Source organism: Poecile atricapillus, chromosome Z (assembly GCF_030490865.1).
Source record: "Poecile atricapillus isolate bPoeAtr1 chromosome Z, bPoeAtr1.hap1, whole genome shotgun sequence".
Taxonomy (NCBI): domain Eukaryota; kingdom Metazoa; phylum Chordata; class Aves; order Passeriformes; family Paridae; genus Poecile; species Poecile atricapillus.
In genome coordinates this window covers 100,510,134-100,528,013 of record NC_081289.1, presented here as the reverse complement: position 1 = coordinate 100,528,013, position 17,880 = coordinate 100,510,134, and the positions used below count along the sequence as shown (strand labels likewise).

The 17,880-nt window shown below is 43.4% G+C and overlaps 1 protein-coding gene across 1 annotated transcript; it reads right to left on the bottom strand.

Moving 5' to 3' along the window:
* Nucleotides 1-69: 69 nt before the first annotated feature.
* LOC131572921 (purpurin) lies at nucleotides 70-6,993 on the bottom strand. Its single transcript, XM_058826367.1, has 6 exons — nucleotides 6,916-6,993; nucleotides 5,891-6,008; nucleotides 4,321-4,457; nucleotides 2,746-2,858; nucleotides 1,481-1,693; nucleotides 70-308 (listed from the first exon to the last, which is right to left on the bottom strand). The coding sequence occupies exons 2-6, from the start codon at nucleotides 6,005-6,007 to the stop codon at nucleotides 298-300; spliced, it is 591 nt and encodes a 196-aa protein (XP_058682350.1). The 5' UTR covers nucleotide 6,008; nucleotides 6,916-6,993; the 3' UTR covers nucleotides 70-297.
* Nucleotides 6,994-17,880: the final 10,887 nt, after the last annotated feature.

The following is a 17,880-nucleotide window of genomic DNA, read 5'->3' as shown; positions in this document are numbered from 1 at the left end:
CATCTTCAGTCCTTCTACTCCCCAACAGATAGGACAGCAGGCAATAGAAACCAGTTCCAGAGGTGACTTTTTTTCAAAAACATTTATTGACAAATGCCACATTAGGTATTTCCTTGAAAATTCAAATATCACTATTATATTGCACACTGTTTAAAGATCCCCCAATATTTTCATGTGTTTTTCAGGAAAAACACACTATTCCATACTATGATTTTTTTTATTATTATTAGTTGAGTGGCAACTTCAAGACCAAGATGTCTGGTTTCTGTGCTTAAGGATAGGATCAGAAGCATACTTTTAGCAGGCCCCTGGAAAGAAAGAAAAGTAAACTTTAGTCTGTGGAAGTAAATTTGCAAAGTGCTTTAACAGCTTTTAAGTCTCCAGTGAATCTATAACTACAACCTTTCTAGATACTTCTGAATCACAGTAAAAGACTAGGATGCTGGGTGCAAAAGTTGCTGCTTGCATTTCTCTGTGTCTATTGGCAGAGACACAGGGCAGTCTTTCCCAGCTAGCCATGGGCTTTTGGCTTTCCTGAGCACCCAGCCATGACCCTGCAAACCAGCTGCCTTCCCTCTGCTACAGAGAGCAGCACAGAGGGGTATGGGGCAGAGATGCCCATGCCATGCTCACAGCCTTGGGTGATGCGAGTACCTGCTCTGTAGTGGAGGACTGGCTGACCTGAGAATGTGCTGTTCAGGAGGTTTTTGCTGCCATTCCTTGTCCACAATGCAGAACATGGGTGTTACATGGCTTAGTGAAAGGTCAACTTCCAGGCAGGGCAGTGAGGTTGTGAAGGGTGTGAGTGCTCAACTGCCGGCAAAGAGGAATTTCTGCCTCCTGCATAGCCCTAAAAAAGTACGTGCCTATTTCATGGACTGCATTTGAACTAGAAGATCAATTCCTGTACCTTCAGAAAAATATTCTTGAAATGGGCTTTAGACATGGTCTGTTTGCATGTATGTGGTTCAACTGCTGACTCCCAGTGCCAGCAGATGCTGTCAAAAATACTACTCAGACCCCCTCATCCCTGCTGCTCAGACCACACAGGACACAAGTCGTGATGGAACTAAGGAGGCACCTCTCATCTCTTCCTGTGGGACACTGCACAGCCCCAAGGTAAGATGCTATTATGCAAGTAGCCAAGGCAAGCATTTCCAAGTGCAGAGATACTGGCTTGTTGCATCCATCCCTGTCCTGTCTACTACAGTAACAAAGCTACAGTAACAGTACTACTTCTGGTAGTGTACCAGTTTCAACACTCAGGATTCCTGTAAGTAACAATCTTAAGGCTGCAGAACCAGCCTGTAGCAGGCTCTTGTCCTTGCATGGATTTCCTTTTGTAGCTCTAGATTAGATCTAACATGACGAAAAGGTTGCTAAAAAAGAACAACTGAGTTTGCTGTGGTTCTGTCACATTAACAGCAAAGGCAATCACCTATCGTACAACTCAGTGAGTTTGCTAATTAGCCCGAAGTACCTGACTGAAGCACAGGCTGGAACTGGCCAGACATGCAGATTTCTTCCTGCTTCTGGCGCACAATGCGTTGGATGGCTGGGGGGAGGCCACGGGGGTTGCGCGAGAAGATCAGGGAGTAGCCATCATCACAGGAGCCATCCTCCTTCAGGCTGCGGCAGGCGTAAGTGATGGCATAGTTATCATAGTCAGTGTCAATCACCCAGTAGTTGTCCCCTGAAACATCAGAATCCATGTTTGTCACAGTGGGCACAACAGGGCAGAGGTGGATCCTTCAGCAGGGAGATGGCAAACTTCACATGGCAGGGATAGCTTTACAAAGGTTCTATAATCACGTCACACATCCAGCTTATCTCCACACCATGAGGGGAAGAACTGGGACAAACACAGGGCATCTTGGAACCATGATTTTCCCCACCATGCTCAGTGCATTTTCACCTTTTGTTTCTTAGGCTAGAAGCATTAGGAGGACTAGGATTTTCTAGGTTTTCAATGACAAAATATCTCACGTTGCTTGCTCAAGCATGGTTGAAGGAAGGACATACAGTACAGATTACAATTCCTATACAGGAAGCCTTAGTAAAAAATTTGTCCTGCTTTCTAGCCTTGGTCAACTAAGTTCTTTTTGGTGTGGCTTATCTGCCAGTACTAAGGAAATGTACTTCTTTCTTACACATTAGAAGTCCTCCCAACTTCCACAGCTGGAGAACCGCAGCTATGGGAGGCTCAGGCACAAAGGATGGACTTTGAAGGGCAAGTAACTGAGGTTCAGCATGAGCAGTTTCTGAAAAGGGGACTTGAGTTAACAGCTGCATTTATTTGAGTCCAGCTGTATCTATCTGAGGAGAAATGTGTCTTGTTGCTGGGGTGCAGCTGTGGATCCACATGTCTCCTTTGTTTTGATATGAGGAGTACTAGGATGACAGACCTCAGCACTTCTAAAATGCCCACAATGGGCCCCAGGATGTATGGCTTCCCTAGGTTCAACACCACACTTGGCTGTACGAAACCCATTGTGTGTGGCCCAATACCTCTAAGCCTCCTTGTTAACATATACGGTGTATAAGAGGGATCTCTGGGAAGTCTCTGGATACTGCCCTTTCTGTGGAGATAAAATACACTGCTTGGATAAAGCATGACCCCCAAAAGGGATGTTTTGTCTTCACTTGGAGCAACCTGAGCTGAATTGTTTTCCCTTCTTATGTGTGGAAACACATGTCTGGACAGCTGTAAGCAGTTGTGTCAGGGGGCTGGAGAATTTAACTCACCACCACTGGAGAGATAGCTGGCCAGTCCCTGGTAGGTCATATACATTTTTGCTGGAGTGGTTGGGTCAGGTACTGTGTACTGAGCAGCCATGTCAGCACAGATCACCCAGAAACTGCAACGAGATCCACAAGATTGAAGGTACAACCTGCCAGCATGAGGGCTTGAAATGGGTGTCCTTCACTCAGGACTTGGGCACGACTGCCTCAGGCATGGGCATGGTCTTTCTTAAGGCAAAGTCACTGTCATTAAGTAAGGCAAATCTGTGGCACCCCCCAAACACTACCAGTGATTGCTGCTGCTGTCTGGTCCCCAGCTCTGCTGTATGGCTACGCTGTGGCTGGGGCAGTGCCCTGACCCTCCTTCAGTTCCAGTAAGCTTTTTGCTACCCATTTCTGTACAAGCAGACAGCCACCAAGCACAATAATCAACATTGTTTATTGGATCCCTGCTAGCAGTCTGCATTTGGGCTCTTTTGTGGTCAGTAGCTGTCCCCAGGAAGAGGCAGGGAGTTGGCTCTCCCCTGTCTATCCCTTCCCAGCAATATGGGCACAGGAATGTCTGTTACAAGCACAGTAATAGTTACAGCCCCTCTACCAAGCTGGTGAAAAGCTGTCACAGCCTTTGAGAGCCCTGTGGGACACCTGTGGGTGTCCATTTGTTCCATGCCTCTCTCTGTTTGGTATCTGTTTGGTTTGAACACCACCTACATTTCAACACTGTTTGTCAAGCATTACTGGATTTGTGAAACAGTGGAAGGGTCTTCATTCCCTTCCTTTCTCAGGCTGTGGTTCCCCTTATTCTGCCTCTGCAGAAATAAAATATGCAGCAGCCTTGAGACCCCACCTGTTTTCTGAAGAGTCCTTTCAGGCATCTTCCCCCTTGCACAGTATGGCATGCCTGCCAAACCTCCTTTGCCATTCCCAAAATATTGTGGAATGCTGCACTGTGAAGGTGCATAGCCACCTGCTACTGCTAGCATACGGGAAGCCACAGATTTTCTCTTCTACTCTCAGAAAACTATTTAATCTCTTTACATGCTGTAATTCCTTGTAGTAATCATGACCAACAGGCAAAACTCTAAGCTTCCTGCCATCTGTCCATTCAGGCATTGCAATTACATCTAAGACTTAACCACAGGTTTTCCTCAGAAATCTGTCCAACACTGTATTGTGACATCTGTGGAAGGAATGCTCCTCTCCTTCCCCTGAACGCCTCAGTGAAATGAGAGTTGTCCTGCCCTGAGAACTGTCCTGTCCTGTCGCAGGCCCACAGCCTTCACTTGTTCCTTTACTTGATTGCAATTAATTTATCTAACCATTCCATCAATCAAGATTTTACTTAATAATTGACTTTATGCAGTAGTTTCGTGATGGACCCAAACCAGAGCCAGGTATGAAGAAACTCAGGACTCAAAAGTGTCTAACCTCTAGTTTCTAATCTAATACTTTGGCTGAACTTCTCTTTTTGATGAAGAAAACCCAGCCATGCTGTGTGTTCAGGATAGATTATCATCCATGTCCCCCTCATCCAGTATTTTATGACAGCAACTAGAACTGAAAGTCAGGAGAGCTCACCCGAAAAGCTTCACTCGTCCTTTGGAGGATGCTGTCATTGTGCCATCTTCCTCCACAGTGTATTCAGCAGAGATGTTGTCCTGAAGGAAAAGGCCTTCTGGATCCTTCTTGGCCAGGGCATACCATTTCCCTGCATACTGTCATGAAAGTGTATTGATATCTGGTTTAGCCACCATCACAAGAAACAAAAACAATTTTGTGATCCAAGTGCCTTTCTAACTCTCCACTGCCTGATAATTGCCAGTCTGAGCTCGGGAGGGAATGTAGAGCACATATCCTGCAGTGCTGCCTGATGAACCCTTGCCTCTGTCAGGATCTGGGCCTAGCAGCTCTGCACTGCTGAGTGCATGTAGTCCTTGTCAAGTGAGACATTCCTGTCACCATGACCCCACACCAAAAGCATCTCCCATCCTAAGATGTCTTCTGAGGGTCAGACTGGTTCTTCCCTGATCAAGCCTCTCCCCTTCTGTTCCACGGAATACCATACCAAATCCAAGACTATCAAATGCAGGCATGAAGACTGTAGCAATCTGGCTGGAAGCAATCATTGTGGCTTCCACTAGCCACAGTTGATCTCTGATGGGGTAAAAGGTCTACCCAGCAAGGCAGAAAGTGATGACTACATGCTCAAAACAAGGAGAGGGTGTGTTGGGGACAGTAACAGCAGAGGGAAATGGAATGAGATTAAGGAAAGAATATGGCCATATGAAAAAAATGGGCCGCTGAAAATGTGCAGGAAGTATCTAGTAAAATAAAAACAAGATCTTAACAGGTGACTGAGAGGAAGACCCTTAAAAGTTAGCACTATCAGTAGAAATACTGAGAAGAGCAGGAGCTAGCTGTGTTAAATCTGATTCTGCAGTGAAGCTAATGACAGCTGTTAGGCAAGCTATGTGCTTAAGCCTGCAAGGCCACAATTCCCAAACACAGGTGCCTGAGTGAAAACTTTGACTTTTAAAAACTGGGATATTCCCAAAGCTCTCCCCAGACATGTTTTGTTTTCAGCAAAGCCAATCCTACAGAGAAAGTGCTTGCCACATCCCAGTTACCTCTGGAATTGTGTTTGCTGACCATTAGTTAAAATAGGTACTGACACATGTCTGGACCTTTCCAGCAGCAGGCTAGTCCTCCTTTTCTCCTCAGAAGCACAAATGATGTTTAAACAGGAGTCATTGTTCAGCATCCCAGACTAGGTAACATTTCCGTTTACTGTCACTCTCAAGAATGAGTAGTGGTGGATGCAAGTACCCTAGGGCATCTGCTTGAGCTTCCTCTCTGATATGGGTCTAAACTGCTCCTTTCACAGAACTGCTCAAAGCTCAGAGTTGTGCCAAGCTAACAGAAGATGAGCTCTAGTAATATCCCTGGCTTTCAAGGCCAGTTTTACCATAATGTTCAGGAGATTAAACAGTACTGAGAAAAGAAAACTACAGGAAGAAGCATTGGCAAGAATATGAAAGAAGTTAACTTTTTGGTGAAGAACCCCTTTAGATGAACAAAACTCATAACCTGGAGAAACATTTTATAGGTAAAGCTTCTTCCCATGTACTATTGAAGTAAATTTAATTACCCTTTTTGGATCAAAATTGTCTTTTACAGAGAAAGACTCCACTGCACAGGTCTGAGCTAGGCTATATTCAACAGTGTAGAACACCGAGGCCAGGAAAACATACTGTGCGTATTTCATTCTGCAAGACAAAAGCAAACATGGGAGTTTATTTCATGCAGCAGATGTAGTGCTTCCATCATTCCAAAACTGGTTTCTTCTCATATTAATCAGACAATCAACTCCTCCACTGATACTGAGTCATTGTGGTGCCTAAATTCAGACAAAACTGAACATCAAAGGCAATTGCTTTGGAAGAGTATTTTGCTTTCCAATAGTAGGAATGTAGTTCATTGTATTTTTGTATTATAAATCAAGCCAGACTATGAACTGTAAATCCATAATCTATGGACCAGCCAGTAAGAATTGCTAAAAAATTGAAACATTTTGAATTTTGTTTTCACAGGAATAAAGATGTTCTGATGAAATATTCTGGTAAAGCATTGTATATTGTAAAGATGTTTCAAATTATTTCACAGTGTCTACTTTACTTTCAGGCCAGCAAAACGGTGTTCTTTGTCACCAGTTCTCCTCACCAAAACAGGCCTTTCCTACGTGCCTACTCTAACACTATAATACACCTTGGTATTGGCTTCTCTCTGACCATTCCTTCAACAAACATGGCAAATAATATTGATTTTCCAGAGGCTTGATCTGTCATTGCAGCACAACCACTTGGTACCCATGACTGTTTTTCTCCTTGGGTATCCCAGCTCATCCATATCCCAGTACATTTATTTCTCAAACTTTGGAAACAGAGAACTTTCATGATATATTCTTGCAGAGTATTTGACACCGAATACCTGTCCTGATGCCAAAACTAAAACAGTTATCTAATGCTTATCAGCACCATCCAAGCTGAGCTATCAACCCAGAGCCCAAACAGCCATGCAGCTACACTAGCCTGTTCCTAGCTGCTGCCATGCAAGCTGCATTTCCCTGCTGCAAGAGATGCCAGTCTGATCCACCTCTGCTGAAGGGAGACCTACCTGCTGAGTAGAGATGTTGGAGATCCTTGAGACTCCTCTGCTTCAGTCTTTGTGCTGCAGGTAGCAGGAGAGTTTTGTGTCACTTGCCCTCCAGCTCCCTTTAAATAAGGAATCTGCAAAGTCACTAATTGGTTATTGTTACTCGTGTGCCTGAATAAAACACTTAATCTTGGATAATCCATTATGTAAAAACCTACTGTAATCCTCACACTGCTGGGTCTGACTGCTATAGTAATACAAACACAGCTTTTACATAATGGAAAAAGCTGCCCAGAAAGCTAATAAATCTGATGATTTGATTGTACCACTGCTTTGTCTCATTGAAGCCTCTCTGCTTCTAACACATGTTAGGAGAATAAGCACAGAGCATTAATTAGAGAAGCACTTGGACTATACACACGCATCTGCATAGGCACGTGTTCAAGTTTGACAACTTGCATGAAGCAGGTACAAAATTAGCTGTTCTCATACCTGCATCATCAAATTAAGGTGATTCTTTCAAAAGTAGGAAGACATCATGCATTACCCACATGCGGGAGAGGACAAAAATGTGCAAAAATGCAGTTTGGCCTCTATGTTCATATCAAAATCTTGGAGTCCTCAGTTCTCCTGTGCATTTTTTTGCATTCTTTCTTTTATGCACGTTCTTTCTAGCTAATTTTGTCAATATTTCCAGTTACATAAATACTGCAGGTCTCTCTTCCCAAAATGTTCCCTCTAGTAGCCTTTCATGGGAATACAATACATCAGAAAAAGACAAGAAGGCAGAAATTGCTAGAAGAGTTCTTATGGCAGCAAACCATGCCTGCCATTCTCCAGCACCCAAAGAATTTCCCTAACTGCAAAGGCTGCTCCTGAACTCTTATTCCCAGGCTCACCTGGGAGATCTAAGACTTCAGACATTCAGATAGGAGTTGGCTGTACTAGCAGTTATTCCTCACACTGGCTGCTAAGTGCTGGGGAGCCTTGGACATAACCATTAGGGACAACCCTGTAATTCCTATGGAGTCAGCCCAGGAAGTCCTGAAGCTTTTGATTCTGATACAACAGTCTGGACTTCTAGAGTAAAGCTAAAGCCTCTGGATGTCTTTGGCTTGCTCCAGTGATAACTTGCTGCCGCTTGCCCAGGACTTTGTGAAGAGAAGCACACAGCTTTGCCCTGTACCTGGTGTGAGCTCTCTTGCTTTCCAGGCAGCTTGTTTAAGGCTGCCCATTACCTGGAAAAAGCTGTCCTTGCCTGCTGCCTGCAGCTTTGATTTGGCCTCTGTGCAGCTTCCATTTACACTTGAGAGGGAGGCCGTGGTGCTTTGCATGCAGCGTGGTGACTGAGCCTGTCCTCATTCATGCCATCTGCACATCTTCAGAGGCAGCCTGGGCAAGTCCACACAGGAATGAGCTCGTGGTAACTGGAACTGCTTGGCCACTGAGAGTTACATACAAAGTAATTTCTTAAACTGCACTTCAGTGCTAGATGCCCATTAGGTTTTAAAGGGACTGACACCAAATATGAGATATGCTATTTCACCCTGACATGGGGATTTGACAGAGAATGAATTGAAGTGTTTTCTGTCAATTAGAAGGCTTCCAAACTCTTATCACTTCATCTGGTTCCAACAAAAGAGATTAGTTTATGTCCATGTGAGACATAGGTGACACTCGAAGCCATGCTTAGATGAACCACTTAATCCCCCAGGGATTAGACGCATGCTAATAATAGCTAATCACAGCATAAGATTTTGCTTGGTGAGCATAACATATGTCACTACATTACATGCTGTTTAGAGCAAGAAGAAAACAAAATCAAATTTGCCTTAATTTCTGCAGTATTATGGCCATTTTTGCTGGGCATAGGGAAAAAATAGGGAGGAATCAAAGCATTGAAACATATTCCTGGGAGTGTTGAATTTGATGTAACATGGAAGAAATTTTATAAAAAAAGAAAATGTCCTGCATTGCTAGAGAACATACATCCCAGCTCCAGGTTTGCCAAGGGTTGAGAGGATGGTGACAGTCTGCTCCACTCCTTTGTTGAGGCAGGATGCAGGAGAAGTAAGGCTTCCCCACAATGGAATGCCAGAATTAGGTTGTGAACATAGAGTTTCTGTGATTTCTGCTCAGAAACATGAATCTTTTCCAAGGAAGTGAGTGGTGCAATACAGATGAAGAGGAAATTGTTTGAAGTTTGTTCTCCTGTGGTTCAAGGGTAAGATTCTTGGGTGTGTTATATAATCAGGTTAAAAAGGCATCATAAATCACTGCTTTAGGACTTTCAAGGCAATATTCGAATACCTCACAGTTTTAAATGACAGAAACTGAGAGACACCTTTCCCTTCTCAAAAATGATAATGTAATTCTTGCTGAAAGTATTGACTGACAATTGGCAGAGCAGGGCCTCACATGCTCCTGTGCACACAACACACCTCAGAAAAAGGCACACACTTGTCACCCTGTTTTCAAGTGAAAGAGGGGGCTGCTGAAAGCAAGAGGGGTCAAGAAGCCTCAGCCTCTCTGTCATGATGGGCAGTCAGCCTGTGGGAAACGGTTTTCTGAGAGCCATTGACAAGAGCTTGCCAGAAAAATTAAGTTCCAGCTTCTCTTCCAAGCCCTTCCACATCTTGCTGCCTTGGTAGAACAAACTGAATGCAGAGCTGGCTAAAATCTCTCTTTCAGTGGTATTTTACCACACAGTGATCTGCTGGCCGAAGAAGCATATTTAAGGTTTTGTGCCACCTGCTGGTTTCTGCACAACCATGTGGATGATGGTTGCAGCTTGATCAGTGAGCTGCTGGATTTCCTCTCCAACCATGGCAGTTTCCCAAATGGCCTGTTGCTAATCTCTTCCAAAAGACCATTCAGGCCTGAGGCAACCTCATGAAAAAGAGACTATTTGGGGCCATCAGATAAAAAGACGAATTTTTATCATTTTCTAGTACTTACTGTAAGGCATATTGTTGACATACCTCTATACATATATAAGATTTACTGCTACTGAACTGATCCATTTCCAGACATTGGCAGGTTTATTCATTTTAGTTGCAGCATCTGTTTAAAGATACAATATTTGCCTTTTTCATGCCAAGCTGCCAGGTCCTGGAGGGCAAAGCCCAGCCATTTCAGCACAACAAGACTGGAGAGTCTGCCATTTCACTGTGGACAAGGAGGGAGTTGTCTGGAAGCAGGAAGGGAGCTCAGTTCTCTGGAGATAAGGTCTTTACACTTGAAAAGATCTCTGATATATCTCTATGGCCTGATCCCATTCTTCTCTTGGGGGAAGGTGAGAGGAAGGAGATGGTTTCCTTCGGGCAGGAGTAGCCTATCCCACATATCGAAATGATGTAACAGACTGCAGTTAATTTAATCTCTGGTGTTATTCCCAGGATGCCTTCCAAAAAGCAGGAGGCCTTCACAGAAGTCATGTGAATATTCCTGAAGGTATAAACCACACATAGCATATGTGGTATAAACCACATGTAGCATTCTCTTTCCTTTTCTGTTCATGCAGCAGAAACAGCTTAGTGCAAAAAGTGCAGGAATAAATCTATAGGCTGTAACTGGTTGCAAAGGATGATGTAACAGGAGACCATATGTTTACACATTTCAGACAGCAGACAGTAAATTCTGCCTCCAGATTATTGCACCAGATTACTCCAATGGGATATATACAGCTCCTTACGTAGCACGCATCCCAAGGTGCTTTACAAAAGTGATACTGCTGGCACAGAGCTTGAGTAGTTACGGGTAAGCCAGGATGTCCATGCCAGCCCTGATGATGGATTTAAAAGCTAAAACCAGAAGCACAAATTACAAAAGCCAAGGAAATCTGTATGTGCACGCAGTCAAAAGCCATTAGCTGGAAACCTGTCCTTAGTAGGTGTTAGAGGATGCAGTTTCCATGTGCAACAGAAGGTGCAAGGAGGGAAGGTTTAGGTCAGAACACCTTTCTGCACTCCAAAGGGAGGGCAGCTGTGAACACAAGGCTGATTAGTGAGTCACTGAGCTAAGAGAATAAGCAAAGGCTTTCACATACAACTGCACTTCAGATTTCTGTATCTGCTTCTTCTGCTGGGGAAATGGATGGAAGCATGGAATGTGGGGAAAGAGAGGAGTTTTCTAAAATTCCAAAAATGATAGAATGATTTTTTTTCTTTTTTCATCAAGGATTTTTTTGTTTGTTTCATGCTTTAAGCAGCTGATCTTTAAAGCTGCAAGACCTTAGATAGCCTAAGTCTTCCAGGGACATGTTTTCACCATGGCACGCTTCTCACCATTTACACAGAAATATTATTAATATTACAGACAAGCCCAGAAGTTCCAGTCAAATCTCAGTCCCAAAGTGTCACCACCTCTGTAAATTTACAGCCAGAATACTGAACCTGAAGATCAAGATTACATCTGCTTCAGACTGAGCTACAAGCTGGAAACACTGAAATTTGCACGGTTGCCTCAAAGAGAGAGGCCCATTAAAATACTACCACACCAGCCACCTCTGGTGTAGGAACTGGACACTAAGCATCCCTCTGCCCACAAGAAGGGAAGGAAGAGGAGACACGTCACATTGTGGCCCAACATCACCAAAATCACTGCAGTTCTGTGCCTGCAGGCCTAGCATGGGGAGCTATGGCCACTCCTGCTAGGACAAGTGAAACTCCTGTAAGACCACTCCTGCTTCTGGTCTCTGGAAAAGGAGAACCTGCTTCCTCCTTGCAGAAGCCTTGTGTCTGCCAATGCTGCAAACCTCTTTATACTGTTCTGACAGGTGAACTGAGACTACACTGACACTGCCAGCTTCTTCTTGTGATTTTTTGGATTGAATTCTTCTTACCTGTAGTGGCTATGCTTGCTCCTTCTGGTTCCACCAGAAGGTGGCTTTTTATTGTCTCAGTAGCCCTTTTTAATTCCTCATTACTTGCTCTTCCATTACTTATGAAGCTAGTAATTTTCTCAGCTCCTTTCTTTTTCTGCTAACCATCTTGCTGTCTTTTTTCCCCCATTATGGGTGGTCCTATTTCCCACAAATCACTGCCCACATGTGTCATGCTGTCCTCTTGTTCTGCAAACTTCTGCAAATCCTTCCTTAGAGCGTCTTCTCTTTTCTTCATTGTTTCTTCGTGACACTGCATAAGCAAACTTATTTCTGGGTACATCTCAAAACATCTTTTTTGTCATTCTAAGAGTTTTCATATGTCCTACACCACTGTGCTTTCCTTAATTCCATGTCCAGAGCATTTTGGGAAGAAACTTAGGAAGGAAGTGTTTTATGCACATGGCTTAGTGTGAGAAGAGTTTAAAGATCTTTTTAGTCCTTCAGCTTCACAGAACATTTGATGAATGAAGTAATCTTATTATTCAAGGTCCAGTGATTTGTGCTAAGAGCTTTGGATACAATCTGTCAGTTGAAACACAATAAACTTACGTAGGCTTAGAAGTCTACATGACATGCAGGAATTGCCACGCATACAATATATTTTATTTAAAAATATTATATATAAAAATATTGCAATATTTTTTAACAGAGCCATCTCTCCATGAAATTAAGAATTAGAGAATCTGTGCATATTTGCAACATATGGAAGGAGGAGGAAGTTAAGAAGGCACATCCAGCCTGTGGTGACTTACAGACTCAGGTGCATTTCCAGTCTTCTGGCATGGCAGAGGTACATTTCCTCAAAAATATCCCTCAAAATGGTAACAATCACACTTAACAACAAACACACTTAACACTGACCCATGTGCTTTCAGAAACTCATCTCCCTTCAACAAGAACAATTCAGATGGAAATCTCTAACTCCTGCAATTTACCAATGCAATACAAAAAGCTGTATACTATTTTTAAGGTAATTTTCCAAAGGAATGAATAAACTGAGGGCTGATGTTCCTTCGTCATGACAAGGTGAAGTGGACATTCTGGCTAAAATGCATATGACAAAGTGCTTCCCCTTTGCAACTGGACTGCCAGCAGCACTTTGTCCTGTACACAAAAGTGCAAGGGATTTATACATGCAAGGAAATGCAGCTCTAGCATGCCCAGCTCCGGCTCAACTGCATTTTCTGCAGGCCTAGAGTCTGCTGCTGTGCTCCTGTGTGTGAGTCAGATTGCTGTACTTCTGTGTGATAGGTTGATAGCACTAAAACAAATACATCTCAAGCTGTGCTCATGCAGATGTCCCAGCTGACAGCTGTCCCCATGGCTGCCCCCCTGCACCGAGCACTGAGGGCAGGACTCGGTGTTTGCCCAGGCTGGAGGAGGTTCTCCAGCCCCTGAGCTGGTGATGAAGGGTGGCCCTGACCCCCACACCTGCAAGCTCGGTGCCATCCCCAGACTGGCCCAGGTGCACTCTGTCCCAGTCCAGCCCAAATCACCTTGACCACGTGTGTAGACAGGGAAGCTGCGGCAGTATCCCACCCACTGGTGGCTGCACTAGCTGGGACCACAGGCCAGGACTAGGGCCCAGCAGAGTCAGGTGGAAAGGTTGTGCTGTGGTGGCATCTAAAGGTGTCTGGAGAGCCACAGAGTGGAAGGACAGGGGGAGGATGCTGAGCAAGAGCCATAAGGTTTTGCATGCTAACCCTCCACGTGACAAGTGACAATCCATGTGCAGCTGAAGGAGGAGGCCATACTCTGGGGGACAGAAGAAGACCCTGGCCCAGGAGGGATGAAAGACATGGCTCTGATCCTCACTGGGCTCCCCTGGCTGCAGGCAGGAAAGCTTATTCTTGTATACAAGCAGGTGGCATGAGAATATTATGTGGTAAATCAGATAAGCTGCAATCTTGTTATGCCAACAGATGAGTGGGTCAGAAAGGTTTGGGTATAGCTGTCAATACAGCACCCTGTAAGGATAATGTCTAATCAAATTAGCTTAAACATTTGCAGCTCCCATACCCACAGCTTCTTGGCTGGGGGAAAAACAATGTTCCCATGAAGGAGGAGCATAAAGCATCTTAGGAGCCCAAACACACCCAGCACGTACCATCTCTCTTTCTGCTTTCCAGGCAGTGTCTGCACCCACTGCTTTGGACACAGTCCCATAAATGGCCCTAAAATTACTGCGTTTCCTGGGCAGTATGTTTTGCACCACATCAGCCAGATGATTTTACTCCACAGATTTTCAGTAGTTTTCATGCTAGGACTAGGGAGAGGCTGTCATATGTGTTTTTGGGAGGGGAGGAATTTTATTCCCAGAAACTCCACCTTGTTTTCCTAGCTACCAGCCAAGCCCTCAGGAGATCTTAAATATTTGACTTTTCCAGTTGGAACACTGTTTAAATGGCATCTACCAACATGCAGTAAAGAAGGGGTCTTATGCCAATTCTGCAATTTGAGTTTAAAGCTATTGGAAACAAGTTTGTGCAACCACACATGTTCACACGTTATTATGCTGTGTGACAGCCTAGCACAAGTTTCCTAAAATAGCAGCCTCATCCTCCTCCAAAATCCTCCATTGTCTGCCTAAGGCCATTCAAATAACATTATCCTATTGCAAGCTTAGGCTATATCCACCTCAGTTATCATTGTTATGCCAGCAATGAATATCCCTGAGAGCCTAGGGAGCACGTATGCCTCTTTGCGTCACGCTTGTAATTCTGAGTACATCAGCCCACCAAAGGGGTTGCTCTGGCTCTGCTGGCTCCATTTGCAAAGTGGATTTAGATTTCCACCTGCCTTTCCCACATGGTTTCAATTGCACAGCAATTACACGGCCCTGGTTTGCCTCAGTTTCTCCACTTCTGCAGTCATGAACATCAGTATGTTAGGACCTTCAGTCTTCCTCCTTGTTAAGAGGAAATGTTCTTGCTAAATTTCGAAACCTTAGTGCAGAAACAGGAACTGAGCTAAAATATTTCATATTTGGAGCCTGGAGTATAGCTGTTCAACACAGCTTTTCTTACGAATGTTTTGAAACAAAAGCATTTATCTTCAAATGAACATAACCTTTCATACCAAATCAAATATGAATATCTGTAAGGTTTGGATCCAAAAGAGTGCCAATTTTGATTCAATATGAATAATTCATGCTTTTGCATATTTTCAGCTCTGAAATCACAGCTAAAAAGTACATACAACAATTTTCATAACCCTTAGTGCATCCACAAAACCTTTCTTTAGGTCAAGGAAACACCACATGTTACCAAGCCCAAAGGACCTTCTGTCCAGATGTAGGACATCCTGAATACATCCTCTAAGTGCATAGCTCTGTCCTGTGACATCCACTTCATATAATTGCTGGACATTTGATCACTCATATGATTCTTGGACTTTTAAACATTTCTGAGAGCTCCCAGGAGACTTTCTCTTCCGCAAATTTCCCCTGGTATGAGGAGGATCCAATGGATTGTAAAAACTTCCAGGCAACAGTATGCTGGACTGTAAGAAGAGCTAAACTTCACTTCAGACTTTCTTCCAAGACCTGGTGAGAGTAAATTTCATTCCTTTGGGATACCAGAATCCAAAATGTGTTTCCTTGAAAGAGATTCAATTTGTTTTACTTTACCCTTTTTCTTCACTGTCACTGTGGGATGAAACAAGGCTTGTATTTTACCGTGCACTGGAATGGCCCAGATTGCAGCTGGAGTTGCAGAGACATTGAAAGGTAGAAGGCAGCCTCCAGCTTTCCTTGTGTTAACCATAAATAAAATCACTCCAATCACTGGGAGATTTACACAGTTGCAAATGAAGTTCTTACTGGTGTACAAGCAATGGTTTCCTTACATATAACTGGCCTGATAGGCCATGGGCAGGAAGGCTGGACCCACAGAAAAATATGTTTCCCTCCAGTTCTAAGAAGTTGTTTGTCTCTATCAGTTCCAACTGGTTGGTATCATTACGTGTGCATCTCTTCTGACTCGAAATGCTTCCAGGAAAAAGGATGACACCCTGATTTCTAGGGGTATCTAAGATAAGGTGGGAGAAATCTCTTCCCACTATTTTGGAAGACTTTTATCTGCAGGTCTAAAATCTACTGTCCTATACGGTTATGGAGAACAGACTGTTCCTTTTTTCTTAGCCACAGCCTTTTATACAGTTGGGGATGATTTTAAAGAGATGACTCAATAAGAGACACGAGAAACCTCAGTCTTTCCTCAAAGGTCACATTTTCCCACTGTATTCCAGGTGAGACATCTGTTTAGAACAATGTGGCATAATCTCTTGTGCAAGAGCAAGTTCATCCTAATGGATGTACACCTCCTTCTGCCAGGAAGTCTTGACACATTGTGCAGCCTTCATTAAGCTGAGGTAGTGACTCATCCCCATGAATTCACCAGGTGACTGTTCTCCATGTAAGTAGGACTTCCCATGCCTCCTTGGTGAATTCTAGTCCTCTTCTGAAAACATATGTCTGCAATTTAGTTTTAAGATGGTGCTCAAACACATTTACAGACACCTGACCATGGCTTACTCACTGGCTTAATATTTTTACACCTATCAGTGGAAATACTGAGATATTCTACATCTGTTGCAGCCTCCACAGAGAATCCTACTCAAAAAAATCCTACATTTCATTAGTGGGCTATTAAAACAAACTCTTCAGCTTTAAAAAGCATTTGCCACCACCTTCTAACTATCTCCTCTAAGCCCTCACTATAAGACACAAAATATCTATTGTGTTACTTCCTCGTCAGTCAAGAGCTGTGACAGTCATTACTTTCCTTCTGTCCAGAGACTTCTGACTCTGCCGTAGAGGAAATTCCACTCTACACAGTTTGCTCTTGATAAAGTCACACTGGCTGCTATTTCTCTCCTCCAGTTATGTACATAAACAGGTTTCTTTCTGTATTTTCTTAGAAGCCAAACTTTAAAAATTATCTGTTGTAGAATTCCCCAGTCCTTTCTTTTTCCTATTCTGCTGAAAGGATCACTACATCTACTTTTTCCCAGACTTTCAAAACCTCAGAAGATCCTCCATTAGCTGTCAGAAAAAGTCATTAAGGGTTTAGAGGTTACTTTACACTCTTAAAGCTTAATTTCTTCAGTACTTTTCTTGCTATTCTTGCTCTTCACTCTTTATTATTATCATAATAAACAGAGAATTTTCATTGCTTTTCATTTTACCTTTTAAATTGCTGTACATTGCTGTACTGTACGTTGCTTTTAATTTAACGTCATGTTCGATCTTGAGTTTTCTGACTTTTTATTTTTACTTGTTCATGGTATTTTTATACACATTTTCAATAATTTTGCCACACTTATACATATTCTGCCTGTTTTTCTCTTGTTTAAGATCAACAGGAACACATAATCTACAAAAAAGGCTGTTTTCTCCAGATTGAAATTTTAATTTCATGGTCTCACTCATCTGAACTGTCTTTTACCTTCATTTCTCAGCTAGTTCTTGCTGTTGCCTCTACTCAAAGTCAAAGAAAATTGCCTCTTGCTCTTTCTGCCCCCTTTTTTACCCAGAAAACTGCTGCAGCATATGAAACCTTGCTGAAAAAGCTGCAGCCTGAAGCGCTGCCATCCCTAAATTCCCTAAAACTAAAATTCCTTGTTGCCCCCAAGCCCTGTGCCTGGGACAGTCCTGTTTGTTGCTCACAAAAAGGCTTTGTTCACCCCAGACTGGAGGCCTGGAGCAGCACCCCACCATGCCAGAGCTGAGCAGGACCTTGTTCCTCTGCTAGAACATTGTTGTGGAAGGCAGTGTGGCACACATCACCTCCTCCACCTCTTCTTGAACAATAATTCTATTTTAATATCCTGACTGAATATTACCACAACAAGCCACCTTCCTCACAAGCCACCTTCCTCACAGGCATCCACATTCACTTTTGGGTTGGATTGAACCACTTCTGGCAGAAGTGACAATACTCATAGACACAGGTAACCTGGACCCTTAGATCCTTACTCCTTGAGGAGGTGAGCCTTGCTTATTTTCCAGCAATGTAGTAGATGGGATTCACCCTTGCTCTCCAGTAATGAAATCTCCTGTGCATTGTTTAATTTCTCTGAAGTGTAATGGACTCTGTAGC

Coding starts and splice junctions, on each gene's coding strand:
- LOC131572921 (XM_058826367.1), bottom strand. CDS start 6,007: ATGAAATACGCACAGTATGTTTTCCTGGCCTCGGTGTTCTACACTGTT. Junction 4,458..5,890: donor ACAATTTTGATCCAAAAAGG/GTAATTAAATTT, acceptor CTTTCATGACAG/TATGCAGGGAAATGGTATGC. Junction 1,694..2,745: donor CAGCTATCTCTCCAGTGGTG/GTGAGTTAAATT, acceptor CTGATGTTTCAG/GGGACAACTACTGGGTGATT.